The sequence below is a fragment of the Ursus arctos genome, chromosome X (genome assembly GCF_023065955.2).
Source record: "Ursus arctos isolate Adak ecotype North America chromosome X, UrsArc2.0, whole genome shotgun sequence".
NCBI classification, from domain to species: Eukaryota; Metazoa; Chordata; class Mammalia; order Carnivora; family Ursidae; genus Ursus; species Ursus arctos.
Window position 1 is genome coordinate 17,600,700 of NC_079873.1, and position 20,888 is coordinate 17,621,587.

The 20,888-nt window shown below is 41.5% G+C and overlaps 1 protein-coding gene across 3 annotated transcripts in view; it reads left to right on the forward strand.

Moving 5' to 3' along the window:
- The window catches only part of PHEX (phosphate regulating endopeptidase X-linked), a 207,032-nt gene that overhangs the window by 15,117 nt on the left and 171,027 nt on the right, over positions 1–20,888 (forward strand). For 2 of the 3 annotated variants that reach the window (XM_048213359.2, XM_057310564.1), the window contains exon 5: positions 6,385–6,546. In XM_048213359.2, coding sequence (XP_048069316.1) covers positions 6,385–6,546 — 162 coding nt within the window. Of the gene's footprint in view, positions 1–2,164; positions 2,249–6,384; positions 6,547–20,888 lie in introns of those variants that run through there. The other variant, XM_048213360.2, reaches the window with a different exon arrangement.

Sequence of the window (20,888 nt, forward strand, 5' to 3'; positions counted from 1 at the left end):
GATAGCAATGGGGCGCCTGGGTGGCACAGCGGTTAAGCGTCTGCCTTCGGCTCAGGGCGTGATCCCGGCGTTATGGGATCGAGCCCCACATCAGGCTCCTCTGCTGTGAGCCTGCTTCTTCCTCTCCCACTCCTCCTGCTTGTGTTCCCTCTCTCTCTGGCTGTCTCTATCTCTGTTGAATAAATAAATAAAATTAAAAAAAAAAGAATAATGTGATAGCAAGTGACAGGATGGCTAGGTTGGAAAGTCTGAGGAGATGATGTTGAAATGACCCTGAATGATGAGAAGGGACAGGTTGTGGGAAGACCGAGGAAAGGGCTTTCCAGGTATGGGGAAGAGCTAGGGCAAAGGTCTTGGAGCAGAAGAACTTACTGGGTAAGGGCTAGAGTGCAGGGTTAGTGGGGAACCCAGGTGTCAGCGAGTGTGGGTTTTTCCTAAGTGTGTTTTAAAGCCTCCGGAAGGTTTCAATAAAGGCAGAGACATGATCTTATTAGCATTTAAAAAGATCTCTCTGTGGAGACCTAGACTCAGGAGAGTCTTTCTGGATGGAAAAGAGACCAGAGGGATCAAGATGGAAGAAGGTTGTCCGGCGGGAGGTTATTTCGGTAAGCCAGACAAGACGCGATGCTTTCTTGAATTCCAGAGATGGAAAGGTAGAGTGTAGAGGATTTGGGAGCCAGAGGGTTGCCGAAGGATTTGAAGTGGGTTGTGAGAAAAAGCAGAGAATCAAGGTGATGCTTAGATTTTTGGTGGTGGCATTTGTCGAGGTGGAAAAGACTCAGGTGAAAGAGCTTTTAAATTCAGAGGCCTTATACGAAGGTAATGGATTAGATAATTATTTTTGTCCCATTTTTAAGTGATCAATATATATTTCTTTACCAGGCATTGTGTTAAGTGACTTACATGAGCTGTCTCATAAAATCTTCCTAAGAACCCCATGATGTCAGTGCTATCACCAGGCCCAACTACAGATGAGGATATGGAGGCTTCTGGAAGCTAAATAATTTGCCCAGGGTCACATCCTGAGTTAGCTACTGAGCTGGGCTTCAAGGTCATGTCTGTTTGCTCTCCATCAGTGCTTTGGTGCGATAAGGCCATGCCACGTAACTCTTTGGCCTTGGTCCTGTCTTGCCTTTTTCATAACAATAGACTTACTAGTGTCTGGTGATTAGACAACCATTTCAGCTTCTCGATTTCATCCCGGGAAGGGTGAGAACAATTTGGGAATTCCCAACACTTTCCTGTTTCCAGCTTGAGCAGCTGACCTAGGGTTTCTCAATGGAAAGTGATGACTTGAAGTAGAGTGGGACACCAGGTGGAACTGTCAGAGGTAACGTTTTAGACTTCATGTCACCTTGTGATTTTACTGTGTTTGGGTCCTTGCAGATGTGTGAAAATGAGATTTTTTTTTTTAAGATTTTATTTATTTATTTGACAGAGATAGAGACAGCCAGCGAGAGAGGGAACACAAGCAGGGGGAGTGGGAGAGGAAGAAGCAGGCTCATAGGGAGGAGCCTGATGTGGGGCTCGATCCCATAACGCCTGGATCATGCCCTGAGCCCAAGGCAGACTCTTAACCGCTGTGCCACCCAGGCGCCCCGAAAATGAGATTTTTTTGAACTAAAAAATTTTCAATTTGAGTTTAGGGAACTTTCTGTATGGAGAGCCACTTATACGAGTTTTCTCTTTATTACAAATCTTAACACAAGAGTAAAACAGAGAATGCCATTTGATAATGTTATCTCCCGCCAGTCTGTTTTGCCTTGCTGTTCTGTTTTTAATTTCACGTTGGTGAATGGCTAATATTGAAGAAAATACTGATTTTTCTGTTTCTGTGACGAAAGGCTCACCAAGGATACATCCTCTTCAGTGTAACTGGAGCCTCACTGTGCTTAGGGGCATGCAGAACAGCTGTTACATACGCACTGCATAAATGTCTCCCTGGGAAGGTCTCAAATGAAAAGCAGCGCAAAGGCGGGGGGGGGGGGGGGCGTGCGTGCGTGGGGCGCGTGTGCGTGCGTGGGGCGCGTGTGCGTGCGTGGGGCGCGTGTGCGTGCGTGGGGCGCGTGTGCGTGCGTGGGGCGTGCGAGGGGCGCGTGTGCGTGCGTGGGGGCACGCATGCGTGGTGGGGCCGTGCGTGGTGGGGTGCGTGCGTGCGTGTGGCGGGGTGTGTGTGCGTGTCTGGTCATGCAGGATGGAAGCTCGGAAGATGGAAGTGTTTGATTACTTCTGGGCCGTTTCTGATCAGGTGCCACCCTTTTCTGAGATGCCTCCTCTCCATAGCTCTCTTTTTCTTCTCTTGCCCATTTCCTCTTCTCCTAATCCCTTTTTCAAAATAAGAGGTGGAAAAAATTACAAGGAAGGGGCATGCTAAGTACGGATAAGGGCAGACAGGCGGACTTGGGTTTGAAGCATGGTCTGTCCACTTAAAAACCACATGATCCTGGGTTAATTAAATAACCATCCAAAGCCTCTTGTTTACCATCTGTAAAATGGAAATACTGTTTTTATTTAGCATACTAGGTATGAGAGTAGAAGAAAATAGCGGTGCTGGTTGTAGTAGTAATTCAGGACCATGGTGTGTGTGATTCTAAACCCCAGGCCCAGAGAACATTGTAACTGTCAGCTGGCAAGACTGGATCTGATTTCAGTTCTTGTGATGGCAAAACTAGATCTTAACTTCTCTGAGACGGTTGTGGACTTTGTTTATACTACCTAAGAAAATATGCATATATTTCCTATGGAATTGTTACTGTGCTTGCTTCAGGAGTGCCGCTCCAGATATTGCTGGAGGTAGTATATTATCTGTGGTCTATGCACTGTATTAGTTTTCTAAAATCGGAAAATGTATGCGCTCTGAAAAAGAACTCAAGAGTTTCAGATAAGTGTGGAATTGTAATAGCAAAAATTTGTAAGTAAGGTTGCCCGCTTAGCTACATACATACATGTTCAGGATGCTCAGTTAAATTTGAATTGCAGATAGACAACAAGGCTGCTATTTTTGTTGTGTTTGTCCACAGCAATATTTGGTACGTACTTAAACTATAAAAGCCGTCATTGATATGAAATTCAAATCTCATTAGGCATTCTGTATTTTATCTGGCAACCATATTTGTCAGTGTGCCTGACACTGTTCCAAACACTTCTTCACGTGTATTTACTTATTTAATTCTCATGAAGATCCCACGGATTGTGGTTATTATCCCTTTTTACAGATGAGGAAACTGAGAGGTTAGGTAACCCGCCCAAGGTTACATAGCTTTTGCATGGTGTTGCTGGCATTTAAACCCAGGTGGTCTGGCTCCAGATGATGCTGTACTTTCTGAAAAGGGCTTAGCATGGTTCCTGGCACAGAGGAAATGCTCAGTACTAATGATTTTACTATTAGCACCACCCTCTCCCTTGAGCCCTGATTAAACTTAAAAGCTCAGGCTGGGGTATGGGGTGTGGTGACTCTACTTCTACATAAACGCTAGTAGGGGACCGCGCAACCACTGACCTTATATGCAGTAACTTGAGAGAACACATAGTTGGGCCTTTCACAGGTTTTTTTGATCATCATATTTCTTTATTAAAACAAGTCTCTTTGAGCTTTCTCTCCATGGAACTGAGCAGGGGGAAAAGGGTTGTGGTGTCTTGACAACTATGGTTCCTTGCAATTTGAAGTCTCAGTTCTACAGAAAGTGCAGCCCTGTGCCCAGCTGTGAATTACGAATGATGAATTGGGAGTTTGAAACTAGAGTTTTCCCACTTAGCGGGCTGACTTCCAAATTCTGTGTGAGTGATGTATTTCCCCACTCTGTGTCAAGGCTGAGGTCATAGCTGATCTTGCAGATTTTGTAGGTACCTACAAGAATACTGAGGAGATGGAGAGGATACATTTTTAGGTTGGGGTCAGGGGGAGGTTTGGGAAGGCAGCCAGAAAACAATGTGCTTATGTGAATAAAAATGTGTGTGAGGGCTTTTCTGTGTGATTGTAAATAATGTGTGGCACTGAGACTTGTATAATCCTGGGGTGTCACATAGCAGATTCGTTCTGTGACTGAACAGCCAGAATCATTATAAATACAAACTGGAATAAAGATTTGGTATGTCCTAGCTTATTTGCATACTAATATCAATGGTAAAATAGTAGCAGTAAGTAAAAATATAATTGGAGACCACTGAATTAATTCTCAAAGATGAAAATATTAAGCCAGTTTTAAAATTTATCAAGCTTCTAAAACCAGTTGTTTATTTTACTTTTTTTTTTTTTAATAGAGGACAAGCAGGGTTGGGGGGGTGGCGGGGGAGAGGGAGAGAGAGAATCTGAAGCAGACTCCACACTCCGTGTGGAGCCTGATGTGGGGCTCAGTCTCACAGGCCTGAGATCATGACTTGAGCCAAAATCAAGAGTTGGATGCTTAACTGACTTAACCACCCAGGTGCCCCTCTAAACCAGTTTTTTACTTTGATTTTTTTGGGAAGGAGAAAGTGCTGGGGATTTTGAAGTCCTGTAGAAACTTAGGATATTTCTAGATCATTCACTTTATCAAGGACAAAAAGTTGTTGAAAATTTTCATAGCAAGTCTAGGCTAGAAAAATATCTAGCCTACTTTTAAACCTGGAGGACACATGTAACCAAACTGATAACCAGCATATATAAATATATGCAGATGATAGTTTTTTTGGCAGTTCCTTTATATTCAGCTGAAAACTCATTGGGTTTTCATTATTTTAAATAAATATATTCTGGCATCAATTAAAGTATGAAATTACCCAGAATGTCATCTTTTCAATGTCATTAAAATATTGGCTGCCTTTTTTTTTAAATTGGTGCATATCTTTGTGTTAGAGTGGTAGCCAGCAGTTGTATGATGGTTAGAAGAGAGTTGGAGTTCAGTCTTAGGAATTTTGGAACCTTCTCACTTTTCTTTTTTAAAGATTTTATGATTTGAGAAAGAGAGAGAGAGCACTGAGTAGGGGGAGACGCAGAGGGAGAGGGACAAGCAGACTCTCTGCTGAGCCTGGAGCCCAATGTGGGGCTTGATCCCAGGACCCTGAGGTCATGACCTGAGCCGAAGTCAGACACTCAACTGACTGAGCCACCCAGACGCTCCAAGAAACTTCTCATTTTTTAATGAAATATTTTTTTACAGCTCGTGGATACGTATTTAAGTATGCACAAGCTTCCTCCCTGTTGACTGTGTTGCGTATGCAATTGTGTGTGGGCTTATGAAAGAGGAAGAAATGGTAAATCAGTCTGTTGTGTCTTTCTGTTAACTTACACACATACTCAGTTCTGCCCTGAGACCTGGGCAAGAGGGGCCCCTGCTCTGGGCCCCTCATTTAGAATGCCTCACTTTGCCCTCCTCTGGCCATGCCTCTCCCCTAATTCAGGGGCCAGGTCAGCAGCCATACCCGTTTATGAGCCCGAATTCCCTGCTAAATGGCCCTGAGCCTCCCTACAGGGCCCGTGGGGGTCTCTTCTAGGGGTTCATTCCTCTGAGAGCTACACTGAACATCCAGGGGCTCAGGAATTCATACCTGGATTTCCAGGTCTTTATGGAGGTATATTGTAAATACATCTTTTAAATATTTCAGTATGACTTATGGGCCTCTGTTTCACTCAGCTTACACCATGGAACAAAATACCCCCAAATCTTAGAGGTTTGAAATAGGAGTGATTTAATATTTGTTGTGATTCTGTGGGTTCATCAGGGGTCCTCTGCTGCTCTTGCCTGGGCTCATTCATACAGCTGCATTCAGCTGGAGGGTTATCTGACCTGGAAGGTCCATGATGGCTTTAGTCACATGTCTGGCACTTGGTGCTGACTGGTTTATTTTCTGTGTGGTCTCACCTCCTCCAGGAGGCTTCTTCAGAGGGCTGTCTTAGGGCTCCATTCAAAGGGAGTTAATATGGAAGATACAAGGCCCTTTTAAGGCCTAGTTTTTGAAACTCAAGAAAAGTCGCTCTGCTATATTCTGTTGGTCACAGCAAGTTGTAAGGCCAATCCAGATGCAAGGCAGGGAAAATAGATCCTATCGCTTGATGGGATGAGTCACAGAACCACCTGGCAGAAGGATGAGAGGGATGGAAGGAGATGTTGCACACATCCTTGCAGACAATTTACCGTAGACTCCATTTGTATTCCTGTCCCATGCCGCGCAGATGTCAGGGGCAGTCCTGCAAAAACCATTAACACGAATACCACCAAGCTTTTACCCACTCAATCTAAATACGGTAATTTCATATAGTGAAGTTGATTCAGGGAGTCATTTGAGAGGAAAAGTAAAAGCCAAGGCTTGGAAACTGGTTGATAGGAAATGGTTGTTTAATTTGGAAGAGAACAGTACATAGAGTTCGGTGCTTGTCATTAATCCTGTGATTTTCTTTTTAAATAGCTGCCGCCATCTTGAGTAAGGTAAATTTCTCTGTGGACCCTTGTGATAATTTCTTCCGGTTTGCTTGTGATGGCTGGATAAACAGCAATCCGATTCCTGAAGATATGCCAAGCTATGGCGTTTACCCTTGGCTGAGACATAACGTTGACCTCAAGTTGAAGGGTAAGTTTCTACTGGGGTTCGGTGACGCACTTTACAGAGAGCAGTACTTGACAAGAAAAACACAGTTTTGGATTTGGAGCACGCCTACTTACTTTCAACTATATTAAATTCATTTCCAAGATATTTTAAAATGGAAGACTGAAAGGAAAATTATGGTATTTCAGTCTCCCAGATCTCGAATACAAGCCTAGCAGAGGCTTCATTATGTTTGGATTAGCAAATAGTAAATTCTGCTGAGGGATAACTAGCATTTCCTTGAGATTGGGAGCAAAAGAATAGTTAATGAAAGTTATTTTATATAAATATACCTACTTGTTGTGTTCAGAGCAAACTTCATCACGTGCTTATTTACGTACGTCCTGGATTTTCATGGCTACAAAATGTACTTAACACCTCATTGTCTTTTGAGAACTCTGGATGACCTTGTGTTTGTCATATTGTTCCTGTTAACTTCTGACTTGGCTCTGGGGAGACTTTCTTTTCTCCCGTGGCCTCTGTAGTAATGACAGGCTCACACACACATACTCGCATATGCATTCAGACACATACACACGTGTGCATGCATACACACACACTTCAAAACTTGGAAAACTCTTTTCCTAGAGGCACTTCTGTTCGCATTAGATCTATTTTTTATGCTGAGCTATTGGAGGAAGGCACTTCAGGATGGAAGTAGGGAGATGGTAAGGCCATTTAAGGTAACTGTTTTGGGAGGGCAGAAATGTGTATGCTTTTGGGCACCTGAGTGGCTCAGTCGGTGAAGTGTCTGCCTTCAGCTCAGGTCATGATCCCAGGGTCCTGGGTTCAAGCTGCACATTGGGCTCCCTGCTCAGCGGGGAGTCTGCTTCTCCCTCTCTCTCTCTCTCTGTCACTCCTTCTGCCACTCCCCCTGCTTGTGCTCTCTCACTCTCTCTCTCAAATAAATAAAATAAAATCTTTTAAAAGAGGAAGGTTTTTTCTTTTTTTGACAACTGAGTTATGCCACATAACACCTAGAAAGAATTTATTTTAATTTATTTAATTTATTTTAATTTTTTTACTTTCTGGTTATAAACAACACAAATTTATCATCCTAAAATATTGGAGGTTGGAAATCTGAATGAGTTGGCAGGGCTTCCGGAGGCTCAAGGGGAGAATACATGCCCTTGCCTTTTCTGGCTCCTGCAAGCCACCTTCATTCCTTGGCTTGTGGCGCCTGCTACATCTTCACAGTCAGCACTGTAACACCTTCAGATCTCTCTCTAAGTTGACCTCTGACTTCCTTCCTCCCATCTCCTTCTCTCTCCTTCTCTTATGAAAAGGCTCTTGTACTTATGGAGGTAGGGCCCCACTCTATGACCTAATCACTCTATACCTCAAGATCCTTAACTGAATCCCGCCTGCAAGGTTCCTTTCCCATATAGGGTAACACAGTCACAGGCCTGGACATGTGGATGAGGACATCCTCGGGCAGGGAGAGAGCACTATACTAGCGTAAGAAGCTCCCTGCTCTCTCTGTTAGTGTGAGGTAGTCCTGTGCTGTAGCCTGACGTTTAGAGCATTGCCTTTGCTTGGCTCAGCCATCTAAAGCTTTTCTTTTCCATCTTTGTGCAAAATAATAAGATCTAGAGCTTTTAGAAAAGATAATCTTTCCAAGAAACTTTCAGATCAAATGTGAAGTGTAAAAGGTATGTTTTCTCTGTTCCATCATCAGATATTTTGTGTGTGTGTTTTGGATGTTTGAGACTTTTGAACTCCAGAAAGAATTTCTGAGGGGCGCCTGGGTGGCTCAGTTGTTAAGCATCTGCCTTCGGCTCAGGGCCTGATCCCAGGGTCCTGGGATCGAGCCCCGCATCGGGCTCCTTGCTCCACTGGTAGCCTGCTTCTTCCTCTCCCACTCCCCCTGCTTGTGGTCCCTCTCTCACGGGCTGTCTCTCTCTGTCAAATAAATAAATAAAATCTTAAAAAAAAAGGAATTTCTGAGAGGTTAGAAGAATCATCATTTTTCTTTCTACTTCATCTCCATTTCCCCGAGATTTTAAGTACATGAAAATTAAATGTCTCAATTTATATATGTTTTAATAACTAACTATTGACACAGTAATTAGATACCTATTGTCAGTTGTAAGGAAAAATGTACTTAAGCGTCACAACTGAGCCACAACTTTTCACAATATAAATCATATGGACTCAAATTTTCTAGGAGGACTTAAAAGTTTCATAAATTAGAATAAAAATGTGCAATAATGTCAGTTTTTTCCTAACCCAACAGGGGAGGTTCGCATAGTATAGAACAATAAGACCTTGAGGAATGAATTTACTACGGGTTATTTCCCTGTGTGACATTAACTCCCACTGGTCCTTCACCTACCATTCTTACCTATTTCCTGTTGCCCTTCTTTGGCTTTTCCTCCTAGACAGAGAACTGTGTGCCTGCAGAAATGGGGCACCGAAGGGTAAGAAAAAATAAGATTTGCAGATAGATGCTCCTTACACGTTAGTTAGAGCCAGAAGATTTCTATCTTCAGGGCATGAAGCAGTTAGAATAATTTAAAGCACTTCCTGGGGATGTCTTAATGTGAAAATGAAAATCAGTACGAATGTGCTTTTTTTGGGGAGGACACTGTATATGAAATCCTTGAGCATTCATACCAATAAGACTAGATTGTTGAGAGACACACAGGGGTTTTTTGTTTGCTTGCTTCTTTTAAAAATGAAAAATTTTACTTCTAAGCTCAGTTGGGAAAGTACAAAGAAACAAAAATTAAATCCAAAAAAGGAGGAAGAAAGTTGCTCATAAATCCACCCGTAGAAATAACTGCTAATGGAGCAGTTGGGTATACATCTTTCCAGGTTTTTTTTTTCCATTTGTGGGTACATATGCAAAACCTCATGTGCACACCCATCTATTTAAAAACCAGCTAAAAGTAGGCATACTACTCTGTCATGTGCTTTAAAAATGATGTGTCTCTCATACACATGGACAATGTCAGTAGATATGTTTTCTTATTATATATAACACTGTAATAAAGATCCGTGTGTATTCCAGGAATGGAGTTGTTGTATTGAAAGAGTTGTCACAGTTTAACTTTTGATGTATACAGACAGTTAAATCGCCCTTCAGAAAGTTATTTCTAGGTCTTCATATATTTTCTTGCTGCTTTAAGTGGTAAGTCTTCTCCATCAACTGTCTTGTGTTTTTTTTGTTTGTTCATTTTTCATTTTTTGGTGGTATGAAGTAGGAGTCAGCAAACTGTGGCCTGTGGGCCAAATCCAGTTCACTGCCTGTTCTTAGAACTAAAGTTTCATTGGAAGACTGTATATCCATTCACTTAAGGATTTTCCATGGCTGCTTTTGTGCTATAGTGGCAGAGTCGAGAAGTTACTGCAGAGACCACATGGCCCGCAAGCTTACAGTATTGACCCTCTGACCCATAAGGAAAAAGTTTGCCTAATCCTGAGGCCTGTTGTAAAACGTTATATATCTATATTGGATCTCATTAGAACTGTCTTATTTTTTTTTAAAGATTTTATTTATTTGAGAGAGAGCAAGAGAGAGGGCATAAGCAGGGGGAGCAGCAGAGGAGGAGGGAGAAGCAGACTCCCCACTGAGCAGGCAACCTGATGTGGGGCTCGATCCCAGGACCCCGAGATCATGACCTGAGCTGAAGGCAAATGCTCAGCTGACTGAGCCACTGAGGCACCCATAGAACTGTCTTATTAATTACTAGCTTTTTGGGGGCTTCTTTAGAATTTTTTAGATAGGTAATCCTAAAGTTAAGAAATAGACTTTTTGTCTCTCCCTTTTCTTTTACTGAGTTGGCTGGAACCTCCAGAACAGTGCTGAGTAATAGCAGTGACAATGGGTGTAATTTTCTTATGCCTAGCTTGGTTGGTGATGCCTCCAGTATTTACCCCGCGACCCTCAAATACATATTTTTCTTTGTTTTGAATAGGTATTCTTTATCGTGTTGTTACTCCCTGTTTGCCAAAAGAGCTTCAATAATAAAAACAAAAAAAAGTAAAAACAAGTCAAAAAGAACCTATATCAAGTCCTGCCACCCAGTGATAACCTTTTACATGCGAATAAACATGGCAAGTTATATGTATATGTCAAAAAGGACCATATGTTCTGTGTTTACAATCTCCTTTTATTTGACATGTTAACGGTTTTTCACGTCAATAAAAATAGATCTTTATCATCCTTCGCCATGACGGCTTTGTATGGATATACTACAGTTGATTGAGTCAATTCCTACGTTGCCATTTAGATTATTTCCAGATGTTTTTCCTCATTGTAAGCCACTCAGAGCATGAGTGTTGAAGCTGAAGACCTGTATTTGAATCCTGGTTTCCTTATATTTCTCCTCTGTGCCACTTGTGGCCACTCATTTCACCTAGCTCAGTTTTCTTACCTTTCAAATGGGGATAAGAGACCTCATTTCGTAGGGCTTGTGTGGACTAGAGGAGATGACCCTTATAAATGACACTTTATCCCAGTCCAGTTTCTGGCATATAACAGGCCTTCAGTAAATATTTGTTGTCTGTGCCTCCATTTGTCTCACAGCTAGTTCTGAGGCTCGTGAAGTAATGTCTACCAAATGCTTTAAGTTTTATTCTGGTCTTATCATTTGTAAATATCATGTGCTTTCAAAAATATTGAATACTGTCTAGATATTTTTCTTCATCCTTGATAAAAAGCGAGAACATCCAAAAATAAAACCCAATACTACCAATCAAAAGAATACCATTTTCTTATGGCTGATAGGGAACACACAGATACGGCTGTCCAATTTGTGAAATAAAATGGATTTGACAGACCTGGCTGATGAAAAATTGCCCTCTATTGAAGTCAGCAACCTGGCTTCGTGAATTTTTTCTTTAAATGGCATATAAGACTCAGATTCCTAGTTGGAAGATAAAATTATTTCTTATTCTTTCCAAGAAGCAGGGTTTTTTGTTTTTTGTTTTTTGTTTTAAAAGCAGGCCGAATATAGTCATGTGTTTGAATGTCCCAAAATTTCCTTCCTACAAAAGCTCCCAAATTTGTCTTCATGTGACCATGAAAATGACACAGCATGTGTTGCTTATGAACGAGCAGATGAAAATTTTGCAAATGAGCACTTATGAAACATGAGGCAATAAGTGAGATAGAACACTTGTGTCAAACAGAAGACAGATGACTCAAGGTAGGGCCAGCTCATCTCTATTATGGAATAGCAATCTTTGCCAATATTTTGTAAGGAAAAGTAGTATATTATTATGTTCAAGCACAGACAGCACAGGCAGGACAATAAGATGAAGTAGGGTCTATGCATTAATGAGCAAAGAAAGATGATTATGTTTCATAGATGGGTTATTTATTTGTAAATATCTGCTGGCTAAGATTCAAATGGTTCTCATAATTAAACCCCCCCCCCCCCGCCAATCTTGTTTTTGCTATAATGATCCTATCCAAATCATCTTTTGCAGATAGTGGAAAGCTGAAAACTTCAGCTCCTGTAAAGTGATTTGATAATTAGGAAGTTGAGATGATTGAAGACAGTGAATTATGTCATTTTCCTCACACCATGAACATAGTATGATGTACCAAAGTGAGCTTTGACATCATTAAGTTCTTTGAAACAAACATCAGATTAGAAAAAATACAGGGATATGATAGAGAAGTGCTAGGGAGCAGTGAGCCGTTGCAGTGGGCTATTTATTCTTGGTGAAACTCAGCTCCAGTAAATCTCAGTGAATCTACTGTATAAATGGGGGGGGGGGTTTGACATTTATAGATGCCTGTTTTTTTGACCATGCTGGCTCTTTTTCATGTGGCCACACATGAAGCAGCAAATTGCCAAATTATACATGTGTCATCATAGGTCCCGCATGCACAGAGAGGTGTCCTGTGAAGATTTGGGCCTGTATAGAAGACATTTAGAATGTGAAATGAAATGATTTTACCTGAAAAGTGTTTTGTTGTTGTTTGCATTTTTCCTAATCTGAGAGCACCGTTTGAGCATGGGGAAGGGAGGGGTTGTGTAGAGTGAGGAAAGGGAAAGAATTTGTCAGATTGAAAAAGTATAGCAATTTCCTGTTAGGAAACACCCCCTTCAAATATACACATGAATTTCTTCCTGAAGCCTCTTTGAAAAACTTATATGTAGCTCTAGAATATGTTTTTCTAAATAGCTGAAGGAAATGAAGGGGCCATGAGAACAGCCATCATGTGTGAAAACTTGTGTTCAGGTAGTTCCGAAAGTTAACATTTTAGGCTTTCTTCTCGTGTGCCCCTTTCTACCCCCAGTGCATGTCCTTGTCTTTTTAACTCTTTTCTGCTCCAAGCATTCGATTTTAAGATCTGATTTTTCTCTCTGTGGCTTTCTGTCATAGGGGTTAGTATTACAAATAAGTTGGGTACACTTGACAAGAACCAGATCTATTCATTAGATTCATTCTGGGTTATGTGCTCTTTAATTTGGGGAAAATATATTCACTTCAAATAGATTGAAATGCACAGCATTTTGACAGTATTAATTAATCTGTGAACTCAAGGCTGTTGACTTGGAATTTACTTTTTTTCTTGGTACCAGTTGCTTTCAGTCACAAGTAACAGAAATCCCAACTTCACTTGGCTTAAAAATAGAGAAAATTTTCTAGTTCATGTAACCAAAATGTCTAGTAATAATGTGGACTTCTGGTAAGGATGGATCCAGCAGCTGAACGATGTCATTAAAGATGGTATTTCTCTATTTCTCTGTGCTTTGACATTCACTGTCTCATGATTTTTTCTAAGTCTCTTTGATCATAAGATCCTTGCCAATAGCAACCAGAATTTATACTTCCTCATTCACCTCTAGCAAGAGGCATTGTGTTAGACACAGGAAGATACAGAAGTGCAGAGATTAATAAGGCCCCCGAGACTACCCATGTGGAACTTAAAAATCTGCCCATCACAAAATGTTTCAATGACTACTGTCATTAATCTAGAGCTCTACTGTTCAATATGGTAGCCACTAGCCACTTGTGGCTTTTTTTTTTTTTTAGAGATTTATGTATTTATTCGAGAGAGAAAGAGCATCCAAGCAGTGCGGAGGGGCAGAGGCAGAGGGAGAGAAAAACTCCAGCAGACTGCACTGTGTGCGGAGCCTGATGCGGGACTCGATTTCACAACCCTGAGATCAGACCTGAGCCAAAACAAAGAGTTGAGTGCTTTAACCAACAGAGCCATCCAGGTGCCACCCACTTGGGGCTTTTGAGTACTTGAAATATGGCTAGCTGGAATTGAAATGTGGTGTAAATAAAAAAATACCCACCAAATTTCAAAGACTTCATTTTAAAAAACATGTAAAGTATCTCGCCAAGAAATTGATGATTTATTTTCTCAATTATGCATTGAAATGATAATATTTTAAAATCTATTTGGTTAAAATATATTATTAAACAATCTCACCTGTTTCATTTTTCTTATTTTTAAATGTACAAGGAAATGAACAGTGACCTATATGGTTCAGATAATGTTTCTATCAGAGCTGCTCTAGAGCCCTGAATAGGCCGTTGGAAAGGTGAGCTATCTGGAAATCAATTCAAGTTTACGTTAGTGATAGAGTTCAGCAATAGAGAAAGGGCAGAGAGCACCTTTATTAAACATAGTTCTCTACTCCCCTTTCCAGTCCCTTTCTATCCTGTTAACCTATTAGCGTTCTTTGTGGCTAATAACCATTTGGATTATCTTGTTTGTATATTTGCTTGCTGTTTTTCCTAACTCTGTGTGCCATTTTGGGCTTCACTGTGACTCAGCACCCAGCGTCGTGCCTGGTGCATAGTTTATGCTTACTAATACTTGTTAAAGAGAGAAGAGAAAGACTGTGCCCTCTGTGAGTGGCTGGGTGCAGTGGTGGGGGTGGCTGGCTGACTCAGTGGAGAGGGGTGGGTTTCTCTTCTTTCTCCCCCTCCATCTGTGCCTAGGGCCCGACATGCTGTTCCGGAAGAGTCCTGAGATGCAGCCAGAGCTTGCCCCTGATGAGAGAGGAAGGGTAATTGTCAGCTGTTCTTCAGGACAGTGGAATAGACAGTGAGACAGGCTAGAGCCCTTTCTGGGGCTCCAGGACCCCCTGCTGGTGTGATCTTGTGTAAGTTATAGTAAGGAAAAGGAGAACTCCCAGGACGGCATTCACGTTTGGGCTCTGAAAAGCAATTGGGATTCTGCCACTTACTGGCTCTGTGACTGCTGGCAAACCACTTTCCTCGGAGGCTGAGTTTCTTATCTGGTGATACTGTTGGATTAATTCAATGAGGTGCAGCAAACGTCATCTACACAGAATTCAATAAATAACATCTGCTGTTATTGTTAATTTCATGAGGATTAAATTAACATTTTGAAAGCACTTGGCGTGTAGTAGATGCTTGAGAAATGTTAGATTCCTAGCCAAAAAAAAAAATTACAAATTGATAAGAAAACTTTACCAGCATCATTAAAGTAAAATGTTACGATGTAGTTTTTTCTGAAAGTCTCACCATGCCCATAAATAAGGCAGCTGATCCCGAAAGGGACAAGCTTGGAGATGGAAACAGTAGGTTAGGACATTTGTGTGTATTCCCAGCTTTTATTGGGAGACCTTGGTCATGACCTCAAACCCGGAAGGTTTTGATAATCTATTTGATTGGACAACACATGGGTTGGGGGAAATGCGTTTTAAATCCCTCCTGCAGGAAAAGAGAGGAGGAAAGGGGAATTGGTGAAAACAAGGAGAAATGTCATCTTAGGCTGTTCTAGATCCTCTTTAGATGCCATTTTTTGTTGTTCACACCAGTTTGCCTTTCTTCTCTCTTTTCGTTCCCTTTTCCCTCAGGGATTCTTAACTCAAGAGGGCTGTCTGTAGAATTCCATTGACTTGAAGGGGAAAAGATGCACCTTTATTTTCTCTAACCTCTGATGAAACTTTAGCATTTTCTTTAATTATGATAGTAGGCAAAACTCTGGTATTACGGGCTGTGACAGTGTTAACCAATGGAAAGCATTATTTTTCTGTCTTGATATAAATGTTGCAAGTATCTTGAAATATTATCTACATACATCATCACTTCAGAGTCATAGCAGTGGTTAGATCCAATGCTAGTTCTTACTATTTAAAGACTTAATGAAGTAGTACATATATTATGGTGACAAATAGTAAAACAACTGTTTTGTTAACTATATTTCAGAATAACTGGTTTCTGTTGTAAACCTGTGTTTCTTATGCATTCATAAACATTATTTTGAGAGTGGTCCTTAGGTTTTAAGAGCCTGCCCGGGGAACGTATGGCGCAAAAAAGATAAAGAACCCCTGCCTGTGTAAAGGTTGCTGGGGCAGGCCTCAAGAAGGTTTAGTTTCATTGAACTCCGGCCTTTTGATGCATCTTAACCTAGGTATTTCAAGCAGAGTTGGCTATTATGTGACCCTATGGGTCCACTCAATGCCCAAATCTTTGAACAGTCCACAGTCTCGAATCCCTGGGTAATGAGCACATTATCAACAGTTCATGGATGTTTATAAGGATATTAGATGAAACCAGAGATTTGTGTTTGGAGATTTGTGCCAATGCCAAACCTTGAACTGTTTACAGTGCAGGCTTGATGTGATTACCTATGTCATGGAATAAATATGTTTATAGATGAAATGCCTGAGTTGTCACAAGCCTCTTATGAAAGCAGAGAGTTAAAAGTCGGTGCTCAACTAGAGATGATACAGCTTTTACTGTGGTATAGTTAAAAATGCTTAGAAGCAATGCAAATGATTGAAGATAGTAATACAAAGTAGAGTCTTCTTTCACAAGTACTCAATATGTGTTATATGAAAGAGCTTGCTTGTCATCTGATCCTTGAAGACAGGGACTCTTGGTACAACTTGGAAGGGTAGAGGTAGAGGGGGACTATAGATCTGGAGGGGCTGTGAATGAAGTTCCAAGGAAAAGACCAAATCCATGTAACTTGGCGTTGTTGGGAGGATGGCATGGACATGTCTTGGTGAGAGGTGACAGGAGTGAGGTGGGCCAAAGAAGCACGTTGAAATCCATTTGTGAGATTTTTGACTTGCGGCAGAGAATGCTAAGGTTTCTGAGAAGTGGAGTTACAGCTTGGAAATGCTATGCCTAGGAATAGCGACCGAAAAGAAGGAGTGGGGAAGCAGATGAGGGGGCATTTCTGTAGTGTAAATATTGCAACATGTTATGAAAAGTTTCCTGCTAGCTAGCTTGAATGTTGTAGGAATAAAGAAACATTTTTAATTTAGAAGATTGCTGACTAAATTTAGGTTCTTTTGACTAAATATAAGTTCTTTGGCCTGACTGATGACATAGGCTACAGGCATCCTGAGAAAGACACATACACACCTACAGGAACACTTCTCAGCTTGCCCACACCCAGGCCCCATTTTGCACGGTTGGTGTGTGTAAATGTATTTTACTTGGCAGTTGTTCAGAAGGGTTGCATATTTTTGAAAAGCCACTTCCTGAAAGATGATGACTGTTTGGAAAGGGAAGAAAAACCCTAGCTGGTTTTGGTGGGAACAGTTCTGAGGCGTACCCACGTGAGCTGTGGTAATGGTTCCTGAAGCTCCTCCACGTCCCCACGTGTTCTTGCTGTTGGTTGCCACAGTCTGGAATGATAATGGAGCTGAGAATGTGGGATTTTTGCAGGAACTTCCAAGGGTCATCTAGCTTTCACAGCAGAAGCAGATGACTCAGATCTCCTGGACCTTGAAACCTGCGTCTTTAGAGAAATGGGTCAGTCACTTACCTTTACTGTACTCCTAATTGGTCAGTGGCAAAACTTAGGCACCACGAAAATGAAAAAGTTGCTTGCCCACAAAAAGACATGGCCAAAGGGAGTTGAACATTTCACCCTTGCATTTCCAATCTCCCTGATGAGATGGCTTCAGTTGTACTCTCACCCTCAACTCTGAGAATATTTCACTACAACTTGATGGTGTAGATGGGTTGAGAATCTTTAAGATGTGGCAAAATCCCCACTTCTCCCCCAGTGTATTACTAATGGGCAGGATTTCTACTCATTACTGTGAAGGGAGCTTTTAACGATTTAAAAAAAAAAATCCTAGGAATACCCACGAGAAGGGTCTAGCAAGCCGGGCACTGTGTAGAGATAACCTTCTTTAAGAATACCCTTAGCTGAATTCTCTAAACTGAATTCCTAGCACGTCTATAAGATGGAAGATGTATCTGCGTTCTGCCCATGAGGAAACAAAGGCACCGAGCAGTACTGTTAACCAGCCCAAAATCACATAGCTGATGGGCAGTGGAGCTAGGATTAGAGTTCAGATGGTTTGACCCTTAGCACCTTGTAAAAATCTTGACAGCTAAGAAGGTAGTATTGTTCCATTTTACAGTTGTGAAAGCTGAGGCTTGGAGAGGTTAAATATTTCATGTTCACACATCTAATGGCCTATAAAGTCACTATGGTCCAGAAGAAATGTAATGTGGGTCAAAAATGCAAGTCACATGTAATTTTACATTTTTAAACAGCCGTGTTAGAAAAAGTAAAAGGAAACAGGTAAAATCCCAGGATTCTGTCTAACCTAACATACCCAAAGAATTGTCGTTTCACGTAATCAATATAAAAACGTATTCACAAGACAGTTTAATTCTTTCGTTCCTCAGTCTTGGGAATCCGGTATGCTTCTCACACTCGCAGCCATCTCCATGTGGATAAGCCGCATCTCCCGGGCTTCTCTCTGATGGCTGCACACTGAATTCACGAGGGAGCCTAAACAGCCCAGGCGCCCAGGGCCCATCTTTAGAGGTTTTGATGTAATTGGTCTGGGGTGGCGCCTGGCCTTCTGGATTTTTTAACCACTCCTCCCCTGCCAGGTGACTTTATCCTGGTGCCAAGTTTGAGAACCTACTCCAGGCTGAAAACCAAACCAGCTGAGTCAAGAACGGTAGGCACTGTCCATTGGAGAAAGTGCTCTGAGTTTTCTGAGCTGAGACCCATTCAAAACTACTGCTCTGGCAATATGCTTTGCTAGTTGACATTAAAGAATGGCTGGCAATGCCCTAATTCATTAATTTCTCTCAATTTACATTTCCCAGCCTTTTGGCCAAGTTCCAAATAATGTAGGAAAAGAAAAGGGATTTCTTTTTTTCCCTTGATCTGCACGCTGCTCTGGATACACACCTGTGCAAGTAAATGAAGACCTAAAGGTCTGTTATTTTAATTGAGGTCAGAGGTGTCGGTGTCCGTCTGGAAACTCTGAACCGTGGAAAAGAGGAAGTTAGGGTTTGCAAGCTGCAGGTCATTGCCAGAAGGAGACATGTCTGGTGGGGAGCATGTGGGAAGTGCTGGGTGAGGAAAGCAGGCAATTGTGGCTCCGGCTGAGGTCTGAAGGCTGCACAGCCCATGGTGTGGCAGGTCATCTATGGAACTGCTCTTGCCAGAGCAGTGGCCTTGCGCCTGCCCGCACACTCAGCCAAACCTGCCATGTGCCTTTGACACCCGGTATGCGGGATCAAAACATTTCCCCTCGCCACAGCTTCGCTTGTCCTTTGAATGCTTTTGGAGTCATTTGGAAATATTTTTATATTGCCTTCTTTTATTTAAATCCAAACAGCCTTCCATTTCTGGACACATTTAGTATTTTTCGGAAGGAAAAATGCTGGGTCTTCTGTGATGGCGATGCTCTAGTTATATGCAATTCTGTTACATTTATTTGACTTAAAAGTAAGCGAGAGAACATACACGCACCATAGCCTTAACTAAATCAATACCATATTGTGTTGAATCAGAAATACCATCAAGTGTAAGATGCACTGTTACTTCGTGTATGCCATCAAGGACAAGGCTACTACGCGGTGCCCTTTTTCCACCTGGCATTTTTACTTTGTGTTCATTGAAAGAGTTCTTGTAGACATTAATTTTTATCCTGGGACTCTTGCACAAATGAAAAGGAAAATGCAAGCAGGAGAGATTGGTTCGAGTAGTCCTAAAACTTCTTCACAGTCCTTTGGATTTCAACCCATCAGTGCTTTTGTTTTCTCACAAAACGTTGTCTTCTTTCTGTCAATACCAGTAGTGATTCAGCATTTCTTAAAAAAGTGCTTCCCCCAAATCAGGGATTTTCTTCCGAGATTGCCTCTTTGGATACGCAGTAAGTTTTCATTTCATGCCCAAATCGTATTGAAATCTTTCTGAAGACCTTGTAAGGGACAGTTTACTGGCCATGCAACCAACTCGTTTCCACTGCCTACTATGAGAACTGCTCGATCACGTTCCCATCCGGGCAGGCAGTGACTGTGCCTAACTGACAGTTTTAAAATGGATTCCAATTTCAGTGATGTTAAGATGTGAAAAAAATGTGCTTCTTAGAACAGATGAATTATGCTGTGTAAATTGTATTTCCGCTAATCCAGGCTCCCCAACTGCTTATCACATCCACCTTGTTTATGTGCTTTAAACAATACTCAGATTTGCATGATGTTCCCTCTTCTGTATTCCAGGTTTTAACGTGCACTGGTGTATAAGCAAACTCCCCCACTTCCTTCTTCAACTCTAATGTGTAGCTACAAAGCCGGACTGTAATATTGTTCTTCCCGTCCTTGAACGTGTACATGAATCACCTGGGAATCTTGTTAAAGTGAAGATTCTGATTCAGTGGGTCTGCGAAGGACCCAAGAGTCTGCATTTCTGACAGGCTCTCAGGTGATGCCCACACTGTGGGTCTAGGGACCACATGATGAGTGGCCAGGCTTTACTACATCTGAAGACACAGTATGTCACTGAGGAAACTCACCTCTCCCAGGGGCGTGGATGGTTTTGTTTTTCCTCCATTCATACTATGATTTCAATGAAAATCCATGAATTACAAATGTCGTTACATTGGGTAAAAACAAAGATTTCTTAGGATGAAAAGAAAACAGGAAGTTTGTGTGTATCGTTTTATGATTCAGGGAGAGATACTTGTATCTTCCCCTTAATTTGTTTTCTGGAAGATTTGTTCATTTTGTTTTCCCTTGCCTTCCTCCTCAAAAAACTTGGGCAACTTGAATTTATTAGGAAATCTGCATGTAATTGCAGATTAATAACCTACCCATTAATACCACATTAGTTCATTGTGATTAATAGCATCTCCTTGAGTGCTTAATGAATTAGTAATGATGGACTATTTGCTTTAAAGTGTCAAGAGAACATTCTGTGTAAAAAGGCACTACCCATAACAGGAAAATTAATTATGTGCCAGTTGGAGAATAGCTTGTCACAAATAAGAAATGTTTGTTTGGAAAGGCTCACTGGTGTTCATATTTACACAATGAGAGATATTTTAAAAACATGTATAGGCCTTTTAATTTAGAAAATGAGAAGGGGATTTTATTTTCATCAATAGCTG